At 38.7% G+C, this 25873-nt stretch overlaps 1 protein-coding gene across 23 annotated transcripts in view; it reads right to left on the bottom strand.

Annotated features, from left to right (window-relative positions):
- KIAA1217 (KIAA1217 ortholog) overlaps positions 1-25873 on the bottom strand; it is a 354640-nt gene that overhangs the window by 49180 nt on the left and 279587 nt on the right. For 21 of the 23 annotated variants that reach the window (XR_015771982.1, XM_088051935.1, XM_088051930.1 and 18 more), the window contains 2 exons: positions 24306-24399; positions 146-978 (listed from right to left, as the gene is read on the bottom strand). Coding sequence is in view for 22 of the 23 variants with exons in the window: in XM_088051935.1 (XP_087908061.1) it covers positions 146-978; positions 24306-24399 (927 nt within the window). In the remaining variant the exon portion in view is untranslated. Of the gene's footprint in view, positions 1-145; positions 979-7552; positions 7760-18687; positions 18948-24305; positions 24400-25873 lie in introns of those variants that run through there. The other 2 variants (XM_088051988.1, XM_088051982.1) reach the window with 2 other exon arrangements.

Genomic DNA, 25873 nt, shown 5'->3' with positions numbered 1-25873 from the left:
TACCTTGACAGACAGCTAATAAACACTGCAGCCGGGTGCAGCAGCCTCCTACACATTACATTGTCCCCTGAGTCTTAAACGACAAAGGATGTGCAGATTAGGAACATTTCTCATTTGCATAAATTAAGCCCCAGCTCTACCTTACCTTGTCTCCTTGTCCTTGGGCATCGTGGGTGACCCATAGCCAAAAGCCTGCTTGTCCACAGGAGAGGGCATTGCCTCGACCATGCCCGGGAGGCCGACAGCGCTCCGTGCTTTCGCATCCACAAACACCGGCGGTCCTGGCTCCTTTTTGAAGGACTGGCGGCTGGGGGAAGACCTGTCAGGCTGGATGGTGTGGGCAGGAATGTGAGGGCCATGGTGAGGATGAATATCAATCATTCTCATGTCAGCCACCCTGTGGGGTGAGGCTGGAGGTGTTTTAGAGCCAAGAGTGGGCAAATGGCTCTCTGGGTACTTTCGTGACTTCTGCCTGTACAAGGACTGCTCCAGCATTTCAGGCTGCATCGAGGGGTTGCAGTAAGTGCTCGATGACCTCATGGCACTGCGATGGTAGGCTACAATGTGATCGGGGACATCGAGGGGGTGTCCGGAGTGTGGTGCAGCCACACTCATCCTCCCCTCGTGAAACAAGTACGGGTCACCGTACAGACTTTCATTTCGCATCAGGGTAAGGTTTTTGTTACTCGTGTCCTCATCTGGCTTCACGTCCCGTCTCTCCAAAATGGCGCTTGGGCTGGGCGATATGGAGCGCGAGGCTGGCACGCTGGACAGCCGGTCCCTGGGGATGGTGGCATTGCCTGGCACACCCACGGGCCGGCCCCCACCATAGGGAATCCTGGACGGAGAGGGAGGCATGGAGTGGGGCACCGGGGTGGAGGGTGGAGAGCTGGGCATCGCATGCAGAGGGTGTGTGGCAGATCCAGGGCGGGAGCCACTTGGGCCATCTCGTCCCGTATAAGCAATTTCCCTCTGCATCTGGAAAGAAAAGGAAAAACACCTCAGATATAAAATTACTGAATGAGCAAAACGTGATGTGGGTTTTCTGTCTACAGAAAATTGGGAAATAAAAACAAACCCTTGAGACAAAATAATTTTTATCTGCATAAATAAAACCCTTTGGGACCTCAGTCTAACAAAAATAACAACTATAAACAGCAATAAAATGGGCTGTATGTTAAAGGAATATGAGAGGTTTAAAAATGCTTTTACTTATGCAAATACCATCTCACGCTAATCTGATATTCACAGCTACTGAAGCTGAAATCAGGGGTTGCGGTGCCAGGTGTTCCACGTACACATAGCCAGCGACAGACTTAAACAGTTATTGATCAGACACACAGGCTGGAGTTCACTGATTCCAAAGCAGGATAAAAATGCTGATGCTCTGGCATCACAAACATACCTGAAGTCCTTAGACAAGAAAAGGAAATATTACAGCTGACTAGCCATTTTCTTCAGTGCAGGATTTAAGCTTTTGCTAATGACCTGATGTGGTTTTTATTACACAAAGGACACACAAGACATAGGAGAAAAACTCACACATTTATTGACTATAACACAGTCAACTTATATGAAAACAGTCTGACCCTATGTAACATGTGCCATTGCAAAGATAAGAGTGATTCAGAGAGTTTGTGGAGCACATGCTCAGAAAGTCATGGAACATTTTATCATACTTTTGTAAGCAACAGCAGTAAGGAATGAGCAAGCAAGGAAAAGAAAAGGGAAACTTCCAAAACAAATGTATTAGTGCTTTATTAAGAGAGGCCTTGGCAAAAATCTGCAGTGGACACATGTGCTTTTGAGAGTGTACAACCTCACTGTGCCCAGCCATGGACCTCTCTGGATGGCTGAACACTGTCAATGACAGACAAGAGAAATTCACCCATCTAGAAAGCAGTGCTTGTTCTGGTGCCTTTGGGGAAAGGTGGATGAATAGGGAGATGAAAAAGCCAGCTAAGGAACAACTACGTAAAAAAAAAAAAAAAAGCTGAATCTTTCGGCTTCCCTCTCCATCACCTCCAATGGATTGTAGAAAACTGTATATCACCCTCCCCTGACTCTACATTCCCAAAGTTGAAGAGCACAAAATGTACAGTGGATGCTGCTGATCTAAAATCTACACGATTTTTCTCCCCTCTCACTCCTTGCTCTGATAATGTGACTGGATTCATTGTAGTTACAGTGATCCATGGCAGATGAAGCAAGAGATTATTCCTGTCTACTACAGGTTTTTCCACTGGTAAGGGAATTGCAGCGTCAGTATATAAACAATAGCTGCTCTTATCACAGCAGGTTCTGTTCTCAGGAATTAGAAATTATATTCCCCAGGGCCAGAGATCAACAGTCTGGAGTATCAGGTATTAGAAAGAAGAAAGGAGATAATCTGATTGTGGTCTCAGCAATAATAAATAAGTGTAACAAAACAAAGGTGTGCACTGGGATGGGTCATAAATGAACCAGATGAAAATTATGAAGCCAAACAGGAACATGGCATAACTTTTTCATTTGCACAGAGAAATAGTCTAGTCCAGAGTTTAAAATAATATATAATTAAAATATAACTAAACAGTATGAATCACTATATGAGAAGGAATTCAATATAGTTTTCTATTGGTTTGAAGAACCACCGCAACATACTAAGCTATATTGTGCGTACTGACTCTGGCCCTGAGCCAGTAGAACAAAATGACTCCTACTGACTTGAGCAGTTTTGGGATCATGTCTTTAGGGATAGGCAGATACAGATGTTTTATACCAAGAGAAGAACCCAGGGAAAGAAAATCCTCCTAGATTGTACTTGTACTGTACAAGCTACACAATGCTCTCTTTAGTTGCTTCAGACAAAGCTACAACGGGTGGAATAGTATCTGTCAAAGAAATCATAGCCACTAGGATATAATGGGTTGCAGAAAAAGGAAAATTCCAAAGTTACATTGCAGAGTGGAGAAAATTTCCATGGGAAGATTTGAAAGCAACAGGTTTAATTTCCCCTAACTTTTGGACTTCATATTCCTGTTCATTCATTTCTCGTAAGTCAAAGCAATCTGTCAAAAAAAAAATTCCTATTTTCCACCTTAATATAATTTAGATGGAATACTTTAAGATGGAAAATAATTTGAACATGGGACTGAGCTATTGCTCAAAATCTTGTATCTGGATACTGTTTTATGTAACATCATTTATTTTTGTTTTAAAATAGTGCTTGGAGTACAAAGCCTCAATCAAGGCTCCCTTGGGCTGGGCAGGGCAGAAACACCTGGGCATCCAAACCCTTTCTGAAAAGTATACCTGCTATTTTAAGCCAGGACTCAGGCCCTGGGTGGAGCATCCCAAAAGGGAGACTGTTGGAGCCAGAGAGTCACGGTGTCTGGGAAAGATTCACCAGGGCATGTAAGTTGGTCCCCAGGAGCCAGGCAGCTTTACCTGGTGGATTACAGTGTCTTCTGCCACATGGTTGGTATTTCCTCTCTTTCTGCTTTTCTCACTTCTCCAGACTCTACAGATTCTTTGCTAATGGTAAGTTTAAAAATGTGAAGGATGGTCTTTTCTTGCTTCTCATCTGTACTTTGGTGTGAGTCTAGTCACGCTACTCTCACACCACAAAACCCCATGTTGCTCAATAAAAACCCATACTCTTCTGCATAGGCTGTCTTGAGCCACATGTTCCTGGACTTCACATGACTTAGGGACAGAGAAAGAGGATATTGGGTTTATCTGAGCCTCTAAATACTGGGTGCTGTCACACACAATTGCTTTGAGGGCAAAAGGAAGTTTTTTTAGTGCAAGCACAGGATCATGTGCTTTTCAACTGCAGCCATGTAATATGTTTGCCTAAAGGCGTGGTTTTCTCTAGCACATAGCTCTTCCTTGTTCCTACTGCCTTTAGACATTACATCTCTGAAATGAAAACTTGTCTTAGCAATCCTTAGGTTAAAATATGGTAAACAGTGAGCGATCGTTTCTGTATAAAACATTTGAGGGAAAATCACAGCACTGAGAATCTTTCTGTAGTAAAAAAGATTACACCATGTTTAAACATCTCCTGTGAAGGTTTTTGGTCAGTCTAACAAGACTTAAGTGTATAAGATACAGATTTTGCTAATGGTTTTTTTAAACTAAGTCTCTATATACTAAAGAGTCAACATTATATAAAAGCAGTTATGTTCTTTATTTCAAAGCTTGTTGGCATGCTGAATAACTTGCAATACTTTGAAAATGTCTACATGCACAAAGTCAGCAAACCAGTTATCAATCCACCCAAGTGGGTGTAAGGAGGCTTGCTTCTGGTGGCTGGCAGAGAGGACAAGCAGAGCCGGTCTCTGCAGCCAGGGCACGCGGAGCCGTGCCTGCACCCACAGCAGAGCAGTGCCAGCCAGCACCCGGCACCGAGCCTGCCACTGACTCACGAGCCCCACGCCAACGCTTCAGCTCACCGTGCAGCCGGATTCCAGACGTACAGCCTGACTCAAGCCGTTATCTGCTCACAACTCAGTGTGAAACTTGGGCAAAGGGAAAAATAGGCCAGAGTTTGACCTGGCAGCCCTTCCCACTGTTCTCTTAGGCGTCCTCTACATCACCAGAGAACATAGCAACTGGCTTTGCCCCAAGATTTTCAGACTGCCAAAACACCTACACAGACCATGTTCCCAAAGTGGAGCTTATCCATGCACTCTCTTGGAGACGCTGAGGAGTTCCCAACAGCCTCCATTAATCACCCCTCAGCCATGTGAAGCTATTACTTTTCTTACTCTCCCTTTGACACCCTGCACTTCCCTGAGGAAAGTGCTCCTATGCTCTGCAAGCTGGCTCACCCAACAGTAAACACAGGGCACCTGCAAAGAATTTTATTGAGACCTTGGGGTCTGTGATGAAAAAGCTACAGAAATACTAAGTACTGATAAATTTAACTGTTTGTAGAGATCTTTTATGAAAATTGGTCAACAGAAAAAAATCCTCTAAAAGGTAAGGCAATCCTTCACTTTTCTAATGAGGAAAGACTTAATTAAAGAAACCTCAATCCAACAACAATAGAATCCATTAGTTTGTTCTCTCCTCATAAAAATAAGTTAACAACTTTACTGTACTACTTATCCAAACCCCTCGGCTTCACCATCAGCTGCACTATATGATAACACTTCTGTCATGTCTGATCTTTCATTCCAGTTGGATTTGGAGAGCTGAAAGCATAAATCCACTTTTGGAAAAAAAACAAACCCAAACACTTTCATGCAGTTTTAATATTTCTAAAATAAGATAATTCACAATAAGAAAGAATGCACTTGAAAATTGCAGAATTGGCAAACAGTTAAATGAGAATTTTAAGTATCTGTACCAAAACTATCTGTCTGAAGCCAAATCAAACATCATTGGAAGGCTGTCACTCTTGTCTGTTCTTGCTTTCTCATAGAATGCCTTCTAGCACCTTTAAATTTCCCCATTCTATTGGGTCATTACAGAGAAAAAGTCATGCTGTTTGCAGTTGTGGATTCCTCCAGCTGCCCAATGCCATATTTGAAAACTTCAAACACATTAGCATAATTTTTAGCTGTTTATGGTCAGAAACTTTTTAATGATATGTACTTTCAGCAGACAACTTCAATCAAAGAGAGCTGAAAAATTTTGTAAAAACATCAGTTAAGACAAAATCTGGAAAAAAAACACCCAGCAGATTTCAGTCAACAGTGATGTTGTTTCTTACCAGACATCCTTGGAGTGCTCTAGAGCTCTGGCTTTCCAGATTCAGAGACCTGGGTCAACTGATCTGGGGTAGGGACCCCAGCTCTTCCATGTTTTCTTCAGCAGGGCAGGTGCTTGGTAGTTTGGGGTTACCAAGTAGTGGGACATGCTGGGGTTTCAGTGGCCATCACTCCTTGGCAGTGCTTCCAGACTAGAAGTTTAGTTGGCAATTTTGCCTAAGAATGGGCTCTCTGATGCCCAAAAAAAAAGATTTCAGACTATGAAACCACTGACCTTGCCTAAGTTGGAGCCTGGCCTTGGTTGAATCTGGCCCCAGAATACAAGGTTCTAGGAGCTGCCAGGGCTCACAATTGTTTTTCATTATAGGAACCACACACTGGTAAAATAAAACTGATTTCAAATGTTCAAACTTCCAGTGAATGGGGAAGTCCAAGACCCAGCTAGCTGTTCTTAACATGTTTCATCTATTTCCATTATTTTTTCCTTAATAATTTTCCAGAAAAGGAGTTGCAGAGCTCCCTACGAAATCTCAACACTAAAATTAACTTCCCAGTATTAGCATGCACCTAGGTTTCAGTTCTTTTGGTCCTTCTGTATAGTTTTGGTATATGCCCAGCTGTAAAAACCTTTGTATTATAGTGAAAGGAGAATTGAGATAAAAACTCAGAACATCTATGAAAGAGGAACTTTCTCTTTCTAGGGTCTGATTACATATATGGTGGATATGTCAAGAGATTAACTGGGCTTTTCTTCTTCCATTTCTGCTCTTAATTCTATGGTTTTTTTCTTTCTCTTAATGAATAACAACACAATCAGTCAATATAAGATATTTCTTAGGATGGGTCTGTGATGGTTAGTGATGGTGAAATCATCCAGTCCTACAGTTTCTATGTTCATTGATTACTCTTTATTTTGGCCATGGTCAGCTAGCTAGAAATTGACATGAACAAAATAGGAGAACCAGAAGGTGATGCTCGCTATCTTAGAAGGTGGAAGTTAGAGGACATAAACATGACCCTCCAGAAAGGAGGGATTCTGAGTGAACCATAATCAGCTGTTGTCACCATACTACTCAGTATCACTGTGACATCCAGTCCTCATATCTTTCTCCCAGTTGTGCAGGTGTGCAGAGAGGCTATGGCAAAATCACTATTTGATTCTCAAAAGCAGAATTTCTAGGATATCATATTGTGGTTACCAATATATTGACTTGAAGCTCAGACACACCATCATTTCCTTGCCATGCCACAGAGTATCAAACACATTCTTAACATTATTGTCTCTTATTTTATACATATATGTTTAATACACACTTGTGTATGAATCCAGTCCCTACAGTGATCCAAATGTTTTCCCTCAAGGTATTTTACATGTCTCAGTATGTCCTTTTATATCCCTCTCTACATATAAGCTTAATTCATACCATATCCTAAAGTTCCCATGGGGAAAACAAAGAATACCTAGTTCACTTTTTACTGAATGTAAAACAGATCCATAAAATTCTAAGCTAACCACAAAACAAATGTAATGGTAAACTGTAATGTAAATAACTGTAAGGTAAAATGTAATATCAAAAATAATGTTTGATTGCTTCACCTTGCCTGTGTGCATGCTGTGCATGCTGAAGACGGATCATGCAAACAAGCAGAGAGCTTTTTGCAGACCAAAACCTGCACAGTCTGCTCTTTTGGGCATAATTTCTTCAGCTATTCAGATGCTACCCTGAGTATTTGTTTTCACAATTTAAAACATTAGCACTCTTACTACACTCTTAGACAGAATTATTGCCTATGGACCAATAAAAAAATCTTCGATAAGATCTTTGCTTTGGAATAATAAAGTCACTTACTGTTTTTTAAGGAAACCACTTGAATGGCTACAGCAGTGAGATGAACATTTGGTTCCACTTCTTCTAATAAAGCACTTTTTGTTTTCAGTCTTGAATCTCAATCCTTGGTCTATGGTATAATATTTTGTATATCCGTGTCTTTTGCAAAAAGGTTTTGAAACAGGAAAAATGTTCCTTGTTCCCTCTGCTCACAACAGGCCATCTTGCTTGTATCCGGTCATCTAAGTAATGCTGTTTCAGTAGACTGAAGTACTTTTCCACATGACAGGCCTGCAATTTCTCCTCCCCTTTGAAATTAGTCACTAAATAACCTCCTTGGCATGTCACCCAGTCACAAACTGTGCAACACTGTGTGATTCAATCGCTCAATCATTTTTTAATGTGTGCCTATAAGATGCTTACAAAGAGACTAACATTATAGAGTGAACCACAAAAGAGACTCACAGAGGGGAAAGCCATAAATAAAATAGTGAGTAACCTCTGTTTCAGTAACACAGTGCATTTCAAAGGCAACACTATGACACCTATACATATTCATTCCCCAACAGGTGAAGACCTTCAACTATTTAGCAAACCCAGTAGACAGAATTCTAGAAAAAAAAATTCAGCATTTATAAACCTTAGAAGCTTTTCACCTCCTCAGATTGGTAGTGCCACTGTAGAAGGAAGCACAAGCTCCTCCCCTGGAGGAGCTGTCTATTCATTAACCAGGCACCTGAGCCACTTGGATAACCTGAACTTCGGGGTCCCCATAAATCAATCCCATTGTTTTCTCTGCAGCAAAGCACATAAGCCATTATGATTGGTTGTTGGGTTTGATTTGTTTTGTTGTTGTTTGTTGTTTTTTTTTAGGAGGAAACAATAGAGAAGGTAAATGTATTTTCAAAAATTAGAATAGAAAAGATGCTTCGCTCCAATCTATCCCCTTACATGAAAAGGCCATACATAGAACATGGAAATTGTCTCCTTAAAAAGACAGCATTTGCAGCCTAAAAGAGCTTAAATATCATAAGGAAAAATCTCATGACACAAACCCTTCCCAGTCCTGCAGTTATCTTCTGCTTTGGGGAGTTGGTTCTTTCACTCTTGGTATGGATTTTTGCCTGATTTTGCTTTTGTGCAAGTAAAAAATTGCCTATATCATAATACATAACATTCAAAGGAATAAATATACAATTTAAGCATATGATTGTGAGCTAATAGTGCTGTACAGAATCAGTCCTAATGATACATTACTGGAGCAGCATTTCTGTTTCACAGTCTCACAGGCTCTCAGTTCCAGCCACCAGTGAAGGAGGCATCAGTTATTTCTGCTATGAAACGGCAATTTGACACTAAGCATTTAAGTAACAGGAGAAAGATCAGAGCAGATCTGGTAGCCAAAACTAAAAATCCAGGTCTTCCATGCCTTACTGCACCCAGCCCAGCATCAGAGAAGTCTTCCAGCTTTCTAGACAGCTGCTGTGAATTCTGATTTGTAATGTATGCTGTAAATTTGTATGCCATTATTGATCTTGACTAGAACTTTACAAAATTTATATGTAGTGTAATATAAACATTCTTTTCAGAAATGTAAAAAAAAAAAAATTGTCTTAAATGCTTACTTTTCAGTTTCTGTGTAAAATATTTTAAAACGTTATTTTTATTAAATATTTGCACTAGCACGATAATAAAGTATTATTATGGCACAGAAACAATGTTAACCCTATTTATTTCTATTTCAAATTTAATCAGTCAAGGCTGTTTTCCTGCAGTGTAGGGGTAAAGCATTGGTAATTTATGCAATGGTAATTTACCATTCAAGCATCTGGTTTAAATTTGGCAGGTTTAACTAACCAGTCAAGCATCCCCTTTTAATGAATGGATGTATATACTTGACCTAGTTAAAAAGCTGCTTAGGTTGGCGGACCAACCAGACTCAGGAACATCAAGAGTAAAAAAACCAAGCAAATTATCCTAGAACACTTTATTGCCACATGTGCTCTTCAGCAGCTGCAGAGAATATTCTTCTATCCATCTTCCTTACAGGCTAACAAACCTGAAGTGAGAAATTATTATGCTAACATGCAGGATAAAAAAGATAACTGTATTTTGCTAAGTTTCCCCGCAATGGATTGCAAGCTGCTAGGCTGCACATTTACAGTAATAGGACTCTAGCATAACAAAGTGTATCCCAGAACATCAGACAGGAATATAACCAGTTCTCCACACATACGGCATGATATTCATGTATGTCTGATGCATACAAAAAGCTTTTCATTAGATGAATTAATCTGCTTTTAATTTTAGAATATATCAGGCACAGTCATAAATATTGCACAGTTGTATCATGACCAAGGCTGTAATTTAATTTATAGGTTCTAACAATGCATACAAACAATTCAAGCATCACTTTCCATTTCAATTCCTTTATCAGGGCCCTCAAGCACTATCTAGCTTGCCATGTATTATCCCATCTACAACTACTTGCCATATATTTGTTTATAAAGTACAGTAGAGAACAAGAACTCTTTTTCAGTTCAAGCCCCTGTGTATACCAAGGGGCACAACACCCTGTGCTTCACTGAGACCAAGTCTGGAAGTTTAGGTTTATTTAGGACTTTGAAAATCAATGTTAATTAATGTCTGTATTAATGATAGGTTCAAGTCACCACGGACCTATAATGCCAATCACTCTCCTTTCTTATACATCATTAAAAATATTGGTCTGTTGGACCTTTCCATCAATTTTCTCATCACATCAATTTATTTTCTGTTTCCCTCATTTTGAAACAGAAAAAAATGTTAGAGACTAAACATCAGTAGAACACACAATTAAAAAGTCAGAGAATATTTTGAAGTCTACTGTGGGGTATACACATGTGGCATATACATAACTTATTGCTTGACTGTTGATCAAAGTTCTTTCTGCTCCTGATAACAGCTCTTTTGGTTCCTATTCCTTTAATACTGCTTTCATGGATGGAAATAATTAAGTAGCTAATGCCTTAAAGTGCTGCAAACAACTATTTCCTTGACAGAAAACAGTAAAGCACTTACAGTTATTACTGGCCACTAACTCAAGACTTGGTTTTGTTCTCAGTGCTCCAGAACAAAGTTTGTGAAGGAATCAATGGGGTTTTGCTTAAATTCAACAAATTAATTTGGTCCAGTAGAATCTAAATGGAAAGACAGTTTGCTGATGACAGCATTTAGAGCTGAATTACAAAAAAAAAATTTTCTCCTCTGTTTGGGGGTTTAGGGTTAGGATTTTGGGTGTGGAATTGAGTTTTGAGATTTTTTTTTTATTCTGCCAAGGAAGGTCTCACACCACCTCACCAGTCCTATTGTCCACCTAGCTTCTAATTTTGATCCAAGAAACCAAGAGTTTGAGGTGACAAAGACCAATCTGTGGAGTTGTCTGCATTATGTCCTGACTCTTCTGGCTCTGATCCACAAGACTCGTGAAGGCAGCTGGGGAACTGCCATCAGCACCTTTCTTCTCTCTGCTTGGGGTGGCACCATGACAAGGTCAATTTCTTCTGCGAAAGGAGAGATGCTTAGCTTTGCACAAACACTCAGCAGAGAGGAAAAAAACCATTCTTACTTCATCCTGATCCTAGTCTCAGTTTCTTCCCCATGGCAAAAATGAGGGAGCAGAACAGAGCCCCCCGAGCCGCTGTTCTTCATCAAGTCACACGGGTGACACACACCAGCATCCAGCCAGGCTGTGCTGCTGCCACTGCCCTCCATGACCCTGAAAAACTCTTTCAAATTGGCCTTGACTTTTTCACATCAGCTCTCCAGCCCACTGCCCGTATTTATACCTAACAAGGATGTGTGTGGTGTTTCCTTGAAACCTGAAAATACTAAAGAAGCTCTTTGAATTTGAGAGGCCAAGCTAAACAGGGAGGGAACAGAACAGATCTGGCTCTGGATACTGAATTTCACATTATGTGCAGACTACACTATCTTCTCCTAAATATGCATATTGTTTGTACTCCCTCTGTTTACTGATTCCAAAGGCATGCAGTGAAACAGATATGCCCTGGAGTAAACAGAAATACCATAAAATTCTCTTATACTTGTTCCAAACTCCCTAGTTCTTACAACATAAATGCAAACAAACAAACAAAAAGCCCTCTCACACCACAGAGTATATTACTACTGGCTAGAATGCACCACTATAAAGGGGACAGGCAGCTCTACAGCTTCACTGCTGGCAAAGCAGCACTCTGAACACCTGGAGCTTGCAGTGTGGACCAGCCAGTGCACAAAGCCTTTGAAGCAGCCCACAGATGAGCATCTGAGCTCCCAAGAGAACAGTGTTGTCTTGTAACCTGTGAATTAACATAACATATACACACATATATATATGTTTTGCACACAAGCAGTAAATTTTTGGCCTGTGCTCTGGTGATAGCAGATTGGTATCATCTGAAATTTTCGAGTTTTAGGGATTAAAAAAGTTAAAGGCAAACAAATAAAAGTGGGAAGTCCTCTGCTGTAAACTCTATAAGCCTCTCAAACATTTTTTTAAGTTTACTAGAGCAAATATAGCCAATTCTCACTGGAGTTGCATGAAGAAGGTTCTGCAAAACTGAACTATTACGTCAGGTCTGCAGTCTGTCTCTCTACCCTGTAATTCAAACCTCATGCTTCCCCCTTGTTTCTATCCTGATTTAAGCAAGGACATTTTCCTAGCTATAGGAAAGTATCACAGCATGTATCACAGACATATATGCATTAAGCACCTCTCAAAAAGTCAAGAAGCAATATTAATTGCTCTGGATTGAGGATTTGTCTCACCTAATGTTTCACTAAAAGAACGTCAGCCAGACATCCTCCAGAGTCAGCTCATTCCCCTGGAGCTGGGTGGGACAAGCTGCCCTTTTGCATTCCCAACCTCTCACCACTGCAGTGGGCGGCAATTTCTACACTGATCTTATAAGGATTAGATTTTTAAAAAAATTCTTTATAGTGAGCCTGCCCATATGTCTTTTCATTTAGCTCACTTTCTGTTCTGTTTCTCATCCTACTTTTTTCCTTTTTTTTTTTTCCCTTCTCTATAAGAAAGCTGAGATCCTTTAACTACAAAGGACAATGGCGACTCCATTCTATCTGCTGCTTGCTGGTCCATGCAATGGACATTGCTGTGATTTGCCTTGGAGAATCCAACCTGATCTGTGGTTCCTTTTTTATTTGAACTAAGTAGTAAGCATCTCTCTCCTGAAGCTGGCAATAAACCTTATTTATTTCTCAGCAGGGCAATATGGAAGCACATTCATTTTCCTCTTCCTCTGTCCTACCATTAGCACACTTATTTATGTCTAAACTTTCTGACTTTTTAAATGCAGAGAGCTGAGTTTGTGGCACGAAATGTTCCCTTAGTTCATAAGTAATGCAGAAATATTAATAAAAATAAGTAAGTCATATATTGCAGATATTTTAGTAACATTTAATTCGTGACTTGGACTGATGACCTTAAAGATCTTTTCCAACCTAAATGACTCTGTGATTCCCTAAAACAGGGAAGAGAGACAGGAGGCAAAGAAGTATTATGTGGAAAGGTAATAGGGAATTCTTAGTGTAGAACTATAGAAGAAAGAAAAAAAGACAAAGCAAAAAGGGAATGAGTGTGAAGGATAGTAAACAGGAGTTTGTGAAAGACAAATGAGAGTAATATTGGAGATGGAGTGCTGAAAAATTAATAAGGAGGCAATAATAAATAAAAAAGGAAACAAAAATAAGAGATTTAACTAGAAGAAAGGAATTAATGAGAAAAAGAGGAATTAAAGATGCAGTAGTGTATGAAGGAAAAGTCAACAAAATTTCAATGAAAGAAAGAAAAAGCAATAAATGAAAAAACATGAAGTAATGCAGATTTTCTTTCTTTTTCTAGAAGATTTTGCATTAGTTCTTGTTATTACAGTGCTGGAGCCTAGCATAGCAGGCATGTTAGGGAGAGGGAGGGAGCAAGAAAGGAAGGAGAAGATGGATGAGAAAGAAGAACATCCAACATAAACATTCATTTTGTTTAGTATTCTGAGGCTTTGTGTGTTTTTTCGGCAGATGTGGTCAGAACATGAGGGTGGTTTTTAGGAAAGAAGTGAGCAGAGCACTTCAGCTAAATGCCAGTGGAAGTGACCCACAAATGCTCAAGGACATGGGCAAAGAAGATAAGACCATCACTTGCTTTTGCAATCCACTCTCATATGCAAAACAATGGTATTTGAGATGCACTTTAAAGCTAAAAATGGCTTTTGAAACTCAGCACCAAGTTCAGCCATTACCACTGAAGATGGTTCAAACCAAACCAAACCAAACAGTTTCATCTCCCTCAGAAAGTGCAAGAAGTAACAGCTCTCTACAAGTGAGGCCTTAATGCATTATTATCTCAAATAATATATCAAATTATAAATAAAATATTATTATATATATTAATACATCAAATATATCAAATTAATCTATGAGATGCTCCATGCAGTGGGATTGTGTGCTGAGAGATAACACTGAGGTGGCCGCTGCCCTCTGTACACATCTGGTTGTAGGGGCAGACAACAGAAGTTCTGGTTTGATGGAACCATCACCAAGCTCTGACAAGTGATGAGACATGTCATGTGTGTGTACATGCATGTGGGCACACAGCCCTTACTTCTCAGAAAATTTTCTCCCTTGTCAATTCCATGGTATTATCAATCCCCCGACCACACAGGCTTATGACCCCGAGAACACCTGCACATCAAGAGCTCTTTGGTCAACATAATGTTCAATGGCCCTTCCCATTCCTAAACCAAGGTCACCTTTTTTCAGGTGTAAAACAAAAAAATGAGAGGAAAGCAGTATCATTCTTCTTCCTATAAAATGGTGAGCTTACAACATGCCTCATCTTCAATATGGCTTGAGGAATGGGCTCTGGGTTTGGACTAGCCTGGCTGTACCTGTGCTGGACCTGCTGTCACAGATTAACTGTCAATGAGAAAACCTTGACAACACACTGACTGAACTCTGCTTGGAAAGGAATGGAGCAAAAGGCCACTTGGAGCCTGACCCAGAGCCATCCCATGAGAGCTTCCAGTCTAGTCACACTTTAGGCTTTAGGCGAATTGAGCAAAAAGATGGATGAGATGCAGCCCATTTTGCATTGGCCTGTCTGAAATCACAGTGCCTCTGTGTGGAAGTTTATTTCCCCAGCAGCATTTCATCATTTGAGTTATCTCCCTGCTACCAGTCTGCAGTGATTTACTCCTGACCGGCAAGACAAACACCCAGATCAGTTAACAGGCACTCATTTCTGCCTATTTATGTATTTAATTCTCTATGAACAAATGAAATGTGAGAGTTAAAAAAAATGTTTATATTATCCAATTAAGCAGAGAGAAGTTAATAAATTTCTCATGTTTTATTTTCCTGTGCTTCTTTTGTGTACTATGCAGACAGAATGGTGAGTGCACTAAGAAACCTCTTGGCATTTCAGCCAAGATTTTTCAGGGTGTTATCACAAATGACAAAAATATAAACACACTAAAACATAACACATTTCAATCCTAAAAAGGTCGGATTTACATAATTACATGATTGGTTTGCCAATATCCACATTTATCTCATCAGTATAGCATGGCCCACCCATCCATAAGCTATTCAGATTGTTTGGATTGAATGTATAAAAGCTGTTACTGATCTATTTTTCTAAAGTTAACATTATGACAACCCTCATAACTAGTGCTGCATTCAAACCAATTGTTGCCTTTGCTTTCAAACCAACTGCTCCTTTCTTCTGATTTTCTACTAATGCTTTTTATGGTAGAATTTTCTGAGAACAAGCAGAGTCATGTAATTCATGGAAATGCAGAAAGCATTTCCTCCTCCCTCCCCATTCTCTTTGAAGAGATGAAGGACACCATGTACATACCATAGACAACCACCACCAATGCAGGGAGCCAAACCCTTTAGACCAATCTCAATTTCAGCATTTCCTTAGGGCACCACAGAACTGATGGGGTCATCTCATTTTTTTCCAAAAAAGGAATAGTTTCAAAGATGTACAGTTCTGGTACAGATGAGCACTTTTATTTGGTTTAAATATGCTGTATATCAGATTTCTGCTATTTAAAAGAAAAATACTTTTAGTAACTGCACTCATAAATCAAAATAAATGCATGGCTTTCTGACTCCCTGTACTTACTCAGCTCTTATTTTTGTTCCATATTTGTGTCTCTTCTCATTGCAATGAAGACAACTAAAAATGAACAAGTTGATATAGTTATATAAACATAAAGAAAGTGTAACCTTTGGTCTCACATTACCAAACAATTGAGTCAAAATACAATTCCTATTACAGATATACAAAATGGATTAGAATGTAAATAATACAGAAATAAAAAACAGAGCTGATAGTGAAAAGACATAAGCAGTGTGTTCAAACCTACTTCTTCTATATAAGGGCATAAAAAAAACAGAAAAAATAAGTAGTTGTGCTGAGTTTTGGAGTCTGCACTATTGGCAGGAGAAATGGTAAAGAAAAATCTTATGTTCAACTGGATTTTGCAATTCAAGTGTCCAAGCCACACCACAGCCCACAGCCACAAGGTTGAACAGCATTTGCAGTTGAATGTTTTTTGAAATGACAGAAGTGCTATCGGCGCATCAACTAGGAGTCTTGGATCACAAACTTCTTCCTACACTGTTTGAATCCTACATTTTCTTTTACTTCCTTCTATCCCAAAAATATCCAAATTGGTCAGCATGGCTGAAGTAAACAATCTAGTTTACCCAAAAGTCAAGCTATCTATAGTAAATACTAGGTGATACAGGGAGTAGCCCTGTACCCAACACACCCGTTCAGTCTTTTCACTTAGTCACACGGAGTTCAAATTTGCAATGATGTAAGAAAGACATATATTCAGACAAAAAAAATTTCAGCATCACGTCATTTCTCATGGAGTCCTATTGCGTGCTGATATTTGCAACTGTCTTGCTTTTGCCAGCTGAGGCTTTTTTTAACCCCAGATCTTAACCTGTATCCAAGGAAAGATATTTTTACTGCTCATATTTTCAGAAGACTGATTAGTTTTCCAGAGCCCTTATTAGACAAAGTGCAATCCAAGATGGAGAAGAATCAAGATACTCAGATGTATAACTGTGTTCTCTTAAACAGAAGGTAATGGTTTACTCCTTTTTGTTAAAAGGAATATAGGGACAGAATTCATTCTCTTTAGTATTCATAAAGCTAATGAATAATAATATACTGAAGTGAAGACTCAGTGGAAAGCAGAGAATCTGGGACACACTGATGAACTAACACATTTTAGATTTGTGAAAAACTTACTGGTAAAGCTAAGGTCCTGCATGACAAGAAGAATGGCTTTATTGAAGAAGAAGAAATATTGTTGCTAACTTCACTTGGTTCTGGGAACTGTGATAGTAAAATTCCCACCTTCAAAAAGTGATTTTTAACCCCTGGTCGGGTAAAAGCTCCTTTGGAAAGCTGCCTGCAAGTCATAAAACTTGACTGGACTTTGACTTGTGTGACTCCTGCAATTCAGATAAGCTACCTGATATACAAAGGAGGTAAAGAAGGACCTCCCCTGCTTGTAAGGGAGGTCACAGCCATGAGCATTTTTATCATCTATCAATGTGTTCAGGGAGCTCCAGCAACATCTTACTCTGTCAACTATTTAGGAATTTCAAGTAAGAAGTCAAATTACTGCAAACTGTTCTACTAAAAGCAAGGAAAGCAAGAAAAAAAAAAAAAGAGCAAAAGAGCAAAACTTCTAAAGAACTGGCATGAGGAAACATTATGTAAAAAGAGGTGGAGTAAGAATAAAACCAGAAACTAGTAAGACAATAAAAAATGGACTCAAATCCAATCCTTATGTTTTTATTCTGGGCAAGCTCTAATTGAAGGCAGCAAAATCTTTGCCTGAGAACCTCAGATGTAGGAGAGATAAAATTTCTAGTTTTAATGAAGGGCTGGAAAGACCTTTACCCAAAAGAGATAATATTTTGTCTGTGGGTAACTTCATCAGTTGCAGAGTAAGCTCTCAGCAAACCTCAACATGAAAGGCAGACCAGCTTGAATACAGGCCTGTTAGTGGGAAATAAAAAACCCTCCCCCTGAAAATTCCACTCTCTGGAAGTTTCCAGGTAACTGGCTTATGATATCTACCATATGACACTCCTCTCACACTAACTGGGAGATTATTGCATGGGTGCGGCAAGCTCGTGTTCCTTGAGCAGTTTTATATCAAGAACATGGCACTTTCTTTCTACAGCAGTTTCACATAAACTTAAAATCCATCCTCATTATTTGAAAATTAAAGGAACTCTAAAAAGTATCTTTTAAAATGTTGGTATAGTAATAGTATCTGCAAGGTTATATTCCTTATGCATACATATATTCTCTATACATACTATACCTAATGTTTGTGAAATTAAAAAAAAATAAACTAAAGCACAAAGCCATCATATTAAAAAAGCCAAAAGCTAAAAAGTGCAGTATCCATCCAACTGTTATATAGGATCTGTATCTTTAAACAAAACAGCTTTGGGCTAGAAAACATTTGCGATTAATATACTTTTTTATGTGTAGCTAAATAAAAACAATATCTTTTTCTTTATAATTCTATCTTTTTTCTCACTACTTTAGGCTTTGCACAGCAGTAGGTATTGTAAATCAAAGGACACATGAATGAAAGAGAACAGGTACATTTACAGTCTTTCATCACAGACTGATTTGATGCAGGTACTCCTCAGTATCTGCAGGTCTGTAGTTGCATAAATAATTGGTAACTACTGAAAACCCACTCAAAGCAAATGCAGTAAAATCACATCAGTTAAAAGAAAATCCAGAACATCAGAGACTTCTTTTATAAATGTTGTTCAGATTTCAGCAAGATTTGTAACAGCAAGTTGGAAAATAACTGTTCGTGTTCAATATGTAAGTTCCAAAACAGACATAAAATCTAAGAGTAGAGGTTGGTGATTTAAAGAGCAACTAAATATTTATTTTCTCACACAGCTGAAGGAAGAAGAAGCAGTTTTCATTGTTCTGACTGAAATTCACAGTCAATCTGAAAATATATTTTAGTTTGGAAAATAAAAAAAAAAGAAGAAAAGAATTATATATCCTTCATTATTTATAAGCATCATCTTACCTTACATCCCTTGGTGAGTTCTGTTTCTAAATTACTTTGGCAGGTATTTTAATTCAGAATTAGTTTCAGCAATACGTGCCATTACATCTGCTCTTTAAAATAAACTGCTTTTTCCCTTTTCATCAGACAAAGTATGTGGCCTAAAAGAGCTGCAGCGTCCCTGCTCAAGAGATTTCGTGGACACTCAGAGGCTTTCTTTCCACTGTATGAAAGTTAAATCTGAGTAAGGAAGGCATTTTTCCTGTCCCGGAAATCAGCATAACCAAAACCAACTCTGAGCTAATGAGAAATGTTTCTTCCATGTGTTCTGTTTGGCAGACACCGCGAGTCATATCGAGGAAACACGTGATGTTTATAAATACAATATGGCTTATGTTGTCATAACCTCTCAATGACAAAAAGAGCATTAGAAAAAGCAGACAGCAAAACAGCAGGAGAGATGAGATTTGTATCATTTGGAAGGTCTCTATCAGATAATAGAGGTATTAGCAATTGCCTTTTTGTTTTGTTTTTTTTTAATTTCTCCCCAAAAGGAAACAAAGTTTTATAGTAACAGGATCAGTAAGGTAAACACATAGCAACTTATATAAATGCTGTCTTATAGGCATCCTAGCACTAAAATGCATTCATCCAATTTATTGCTTGAATTATTTTCCAACAAATACTTTTATTCTCAATACCTCTATGTAATGCAAAGAGCTCTTATTTTTTTTAGCTGTAGTATGCAATGTAAAGATATAACTGTCAACATTTGCAACTTTTATGTTCATTGATGTTAAGATCATAAGCTACCCAATGAAAAGAAGTTAAAGAAGCTGAATGCATGCTTACAGGTACCTTAAGAACACAGAAGAATTATTCTGCTTTTATTATTTCCCTATCTTTTCTGCAAAGCAGCACTGAATTTCAGCCTCCTTGGAAGCCTTAAATTCTTGGGCAGTTGTTTGACGGTTTCTAATACTTGTAGGGTATTTTTAAGTTCACACATTGCATCTAGCTCTAGAGAGTTAAAATGGTAGCAGCCTGCTAAGCAGTCACTTTCAGGGGGAAAATGAAAAGTCTGTGGTGTGCAATTTCAATAACAAAAGCTATTTAGCACAAGTTTACCCAACTTACCAAACTGTCTCATTTTCCCATACAACTCATTTTAACTCCTCTCACCCTGGCAGCCAAAACCCCCATTGCTGTCAGGATCATTATCATTTTTTTGCTGCTCTAACTTCCATAAAATGTGGAATTTCCAGGTACCCTGCACTGCCCCAACTCAGCTCTGACTCAACTTGCCCTAACTGTTTCTTCTTGGAGAAACAGTCTCAAAAGAAAAGAAATAAAAGTCCAAAACACCTCAAAGCATACCTCAATACAACAACAGCCACAACAAGCATTCTTTGGATATTCTGACCTCACCCAGCAGAGATCTTATGCAGAGAATTAAGTAAAGCCATGGTAGGTCTAGGATACTTCAAAATAATGTGTACCCCACAGACTCTAGGGCAGGTGGATGGGAAGAAAAAGACTGCCAAGCAAAATAGCCACTAGTTTCTTATGAAGTAAAAAACTCCCTCCCAGCTCTCAAAATTGGCTGGTAGGTGAAGCTCAAAACAAACCACTGCATAAGCCCACATTATTAGTATCCAGCTGTGCCACCAGAAACACTGACTATTTTCTATAACAGAAGGGGGAAATTGCAATTTAAGTTTCTTTAGCCTTTAGCCACTCCAGAAAAGGAGAGTGTAGAGAATGAGGATAGAAAATATGCTGTGCACATTCAGTGGGGAAATCACTTCAGCTCAACAGTCCAGATGAAAGGAGTTGTGTCAATTCACTCAGCAGCATATAAACCCCCACTGTCAATTCCTTACAGCCCTCTCCTGGCATTCAGTCTATGCACCGTGGCTGAGCAGCAGCCTGGGCCCTTCCCTGCCAACCTGTGTGAATCACAAATGGCAATTCTAAGGGCACAGAGCAGCATGGCTGTGTACATGCATTTACACTGGAATTCAGAACAATGCCAGGGGAAAAAAGTAGACCATCTAAACATTTGCTCATAAGAGAGTATTTTGTCAGAAAAAGGTATTGTTGCACAGAGAGCTAGAAAGTGCTGATAAGTGATACAAGCTCAGGTGAAGGAATAAATGAATGAAAGGCAGCAATGCGAAGATACATTTTTTAAGAAAAAAAAACCCAGCTGTTGCAGATTTACAAAGTACATTTTGGGAAAGGAAAAATAAAAAAAGGAAGAGCACAAGCACAAATATTCAGTGAGACAGCACTATGTGGCTACTTCTTGCTTAGCAGCATTCAGCATGGCAGACCTGTCAAACAGACCACGCTCTTTGAGATGGAAAGGGCCAATACCAGTAAGCAAGTGAGGCACCCAGAAGGATTTCAGTAAAAACTTTCCTTTAGAGCTTGTTTGGACCCTCAGCCAATTCCCTTTTCTCAAACACAACCTACTCAGAAAAAAACATGAAACAAAGAGCAGGAAAATTAGAATTAAGGGACATGAAAGCTGAATGGTTCAATAGAAGATCTGAAAGTTACAGATCCCACATTCTTCTTGGACATTTTGAGTCTTCTTGTCCATATGGGTAATACTTAATACTTCAAGTCTTACTGCCAATTCTTATACAGGTCTCACATCTGTTTGGTAGCTAAAACAGGTGTTCAAGCTGGCAGCTAATATTATTTTCTTAGATTGTATTGGGCCAGTTACATGGAAATTATTATAAAGCACATGAATAGAAGCCTGAACATCATCAAACTCAGGGATAAACATTCCAAAGGGACAAGAAGATAAACAGTAGAAAAATCTGTAAAGGCAAAACTTTCCCAGTCATCAAGAAAATAAAATTTTAAGTCACAGATGACTGGAGATACAACCACATGGATATCACCATATTTTCCATATCACCATGGAAAAATATACTTACAATGACTAATTCAGTATATTCTAAATACTGTTTTTCAGTGGTCTGACAATCAGCTGCTTTTCTGAAGGTATTTTGAAACAGATAAACATGATGCCAAGCACACACTCCCTCCTTCCCACTGTAGTGAATTTAGCATAGTATATCGTATGAAACTGATGAACATCAATTTGCCTAATGCAAAGATACACAAATATAAAAGGAAAGATAAGAAGCAAAGGTTTTTCTACATTTTTATGGGCACTCTGCAATAGGAGTACATAAAATGTACATGTTTTTCACTTAGAACCCTCACATTTCCCCCTCTTTTACTCTGGTTTGCTAAGGAAAGAGGGATAAATAATCCATCTCGTTATTGGTGTGGTTTTTTTTCTCCTGAACTAATAACCTCTGAATCGCCAGGCAAATTTCAACCAAATTTAACCAATGAGTAGAAATCATAAGACTACTATGTCCCTATAAATATTGCCAAATTAGTGATTTGATGGAAGCTCCTACTGTACTTCTGCTAAAGAGAGGAGCAGTTGCAGTGTGGGCTTCAATTTTTTAGACTCCAGAGGATGAGCACTTCAGAGTGTTATTACTTTGGGAAAAGCCTCAGTTAGGACCTGAGTGTTGCTGCATAAGGAAGAACCCAACCAAAAGACAACATATCCTTAGAAGAACAGGCTTCAGTATTTCTGAGCTCAAGAAGTCACTTGTTTCCATGTTCACAACTTTGAAGTGCAGAAGTTCACACAGATCAAAGGGAAGACCTTTTGCATGTTTCCCCACAAAGCCCCTATGAACATCCTGGCTCTGACTTCACCTCTCAGACCAGAAAGACAACAAATCTGCAAAGCAAAAGCCAAATGAGAAAATAGCTCTTTTGCTGGATGCACAGGATTTCAAAATGGTGTCTTAGCATTTCCGCAAAGTAAAACACAATATTCTGCCATGAAAACACCAGCTCTGCAAAGGTTGTCACCCTGTCACCACTATTTTTTAGTTATGGCCAAAAGGTGCTAAATCAGATATAATCAGGAGATGCTGAGTATGTATATCTGTTGTACAATAAAGGATTTTAAAATAAGCAATTCAAATAATTGCAGTTTTTGCACAGAGGCAGCACCTGTGTTCAAAACAACTCTGCTAGGCAGCAAATACCTGGAAGAGGTATTTTTTAATTTTTACTTTTAAATATATGTAGTTAACTACAACAGTACCTTCAACAGGTTTAGAACACACAAATAAAGCCACAGTATATACCTTTAGCATCCACTGTACATGGAACAAGAAAAGTATAACATAACTTTATAAAGCCACAGCTACAGACATTAATGTCAAAATGCACAGTGACAGTATGCCATGCCTTTGAATACCAATAAGATGTATTGGATACATCCAGTCACTGCCACAGGAATATAACTAGAACTGAAGAATTTCAAGATATTGCAAAATACACAAAAAACTATCACATCTTCCCTTTGAAGCACATCCATTTTCTTTCTCATGTTGTGTGTGCAGCAGTGTGAAAAATCAAGTAATTAGATTTCTGACCTATCCAAAGGACCATTTTATAATTGAAGTGCGTACATGAGAGGTGGTTGAGAATAGTGCCTGTAAATAAACTATTTCAATCTTTCTAAAATATTGTGGCCTTAAACTGTTGAAACACAAGAAGTACTTCCACAAAATATTAGTAATAAAGCAGTGAGACATGCTCAGAATTGATAATGAGACCAAGCAGTAAATGCAGAGTTAAGGAAATCACTTCACAGGAAATTTTCTGCACAGTTGAGTCAGCTTTGGAACGCACAGAAAAGCCACAGACAGGTAGGACAGTAGTGACATTCTCTTCTGGCCCTGTGGAGCTCATTTGGAATATCATTCCTGTGGAATTCAATGGAGTACCATTTCCTGTGGACAGACCTAGGAGGGGTGGGGAGGAGAGGATGTTGTGTAACCTCACCACCACCACCCCCCTCTACTGCAACACCAGCTGCAAGGTGGGAGAAGTGCCCCACAGCTGCATCTCCTGCACCTTGGCACCACAGTGGGAGGTAACAGGGCACCAAAAGACAGACAGAGAGAGAGAGAAATCAAGTTTTTCAAATGCATTCTCTGTGGTTTCCCAATACAAAATGTTCACCTGAAAATACAAATATACTCATCCTTTTTCAGTGCAGGTAGAAAATTTTAGAAAAAGACAAAACTGTTTACACCACAATGGGTATTTATCAGAATTTCCTATCCAAAACCATCATTTACAAAGAGTTTCTATAGACTTGAAGTGAGGTACAGCTGCTCAGCCACTGGAAACTGACCCCTGCTGAAACTTTGCTGGAGTGTACTAACACTACACCATACTTCACTGTAAAGGGTTTGGAAACCCAGAATAGGAAGCTGTAAAAACCCTGAGTACTGTCTGTGTCACAAAATACATAATTAAAGGCTATGTTTTGCTTCACATGCTTTAGTGCATTTAAACAAGATCAAAAAACCAGTTAATGCCCAAGGCAAATAATTGGAAAAAGAAAAGCAGTTAAAACACATTACAACAAGCATTATTTATTCCCTTTTCTGTATATGTGCCATATGTATACCCCTGATTTTCTGAATTACTATGTATGTACTACATTTCAGAATTTAAACATTCAGCAGAAAAGCTGGAAGAAAAAAGAGTATAAATGCCGCATTAGTACTTACCCTTATATCTCCATTTACAGCTCTGGAAGTGTGATTAAATGCATGTGCAGGGTCTTTGTTGTAAACTTTAAGGAAAGATCGGTCTTGAATATTCCTGGAATTAAAGAATCAGCAATGACAACAGATGAAAGCAGTTTTATTTACTTTTTTGCCTGAAAGTTTCAGGTAACAGACAAACATAGTAGGTCTGCAGTCGATCTATAAGAAAAACGTAAATGCCATACCTAAGACACACACAAACAAACAAAAGCCTGCTTTGATTCTCTTTCCCATGGGAAATATCATTCTTTCACTAGAACTCCACACCCATAAAAATTAGATAGTGTGTTTCTTTCAAGATCCTGCCATAGAGTGCAAACACTTTGAAGACAATAGAATTTCAACATTTACACAGCACCAAAAAGGATTTAGTTAATATTTACATGTTTTATTGTGCATTCAGCCCACATAATGTTTTTGCTCTTCTAAGAAGTAAGAATATCAAAAGAAAAGCAGTCTTTCTAACTGTAATTATTCTTGAAGAAATTTTAATTATCAGCTTGCTCACAAAGCTGAAAAAAACCCACAAAAGATAAAAATTTAGTAGTCAATAAATTCTTCCTCTAAACTTTATCTATAATAAAGACAGTTTTTAAAGGGAAAAAGTATTAGGAAAACAAATTAGCAAAAATTTTGATGAAAGCTTTCACAGAAATAGTTTAGATGAAAAGCCCTACAAGAATACTTTTGTTTCATTTGGACTCTACACTTTGTCTTTGATTAGTTAATTTTTTAACTACTACATTTAGGAAAGAGATGACAGTTTTTTATTTTGTTTCCAGACCTACCTTCCAACAATTTTATGGCTTTGACACTTCCCCTGAGCTCTGCTGATTTCTGGTTCACATTTAATCAGTAGCAAAGCCTCCAATCTATGCTCACCTACATCCTTTCAAAGCTGTGATTCCTTTCATTTCCCTGTAGTGATCTCTAGAGAATTTACTTACACATGTGACTGAATTCCTTTCCTCCAGGTGCAGCTACAAGTCTAGTGAACTGATCTTAATCACTTGGATTATAATTTTAAAATGAAGGGAAGAACTGTTGGGCAGGTCCAATTTCTTTCTTACAATGTCATATTACAATCAGTGATTGCTTTGAATGGGTAGCTAGTCAGAACTTGTGTTGCTGTTGTAGATGTCAAGTAGTTATTAAAGAAACCCTGCAGCTCAAGAGACAGATCAGTGTCTTGTGTTTAAGAACTGGAGGGCTGATGAGAAGTTTAGTATTTATGAGTGTTTACTTGTAGGACTGCATAGGAAAATAGCTACCTTACGGCAAGTTCAAGTTCTTCAATTATTTATGGTAACATAAACTGTTTTCCATCTTGCAAATGTGACCCTTTTGCTTTGAGACCTGCACTGGAAGTCTCAGTTACCATTGTCTGCCTCAGACTTGGGACTATGTTCCTCTCGATACAAAACAAGCTCTCTCATGTTCTCTTCAAGAAATGGCACATTATTCATTTAAATACATTTTATCTGCTGTCTTTTCTGTCTGGTGGCTATGAGATGGTACCTCAAATAACT

The sequence above is a fragment of the Pseudopodoces humilis genome, chromosome 1 (genome assembly GCF_049639895.1).
Source record: "Pseudopodoces humilis isolate 2021_Gansu_Grassland_sample_001 chromosome 1, ASM4963989v1, whole genome shotgun sequence".
Lineage (NCBI taxonomy): Eukaryota > Metazoa > Chordata > Aves > Passeriformes > Paridae > Pseudopodoces > Pseudopodoces humilis.
The sequence above is the reverse complement of the archived record's forward strand: the minus strand, read 5'-3'. Positions and strand labels throughout refer to the sequence as shown.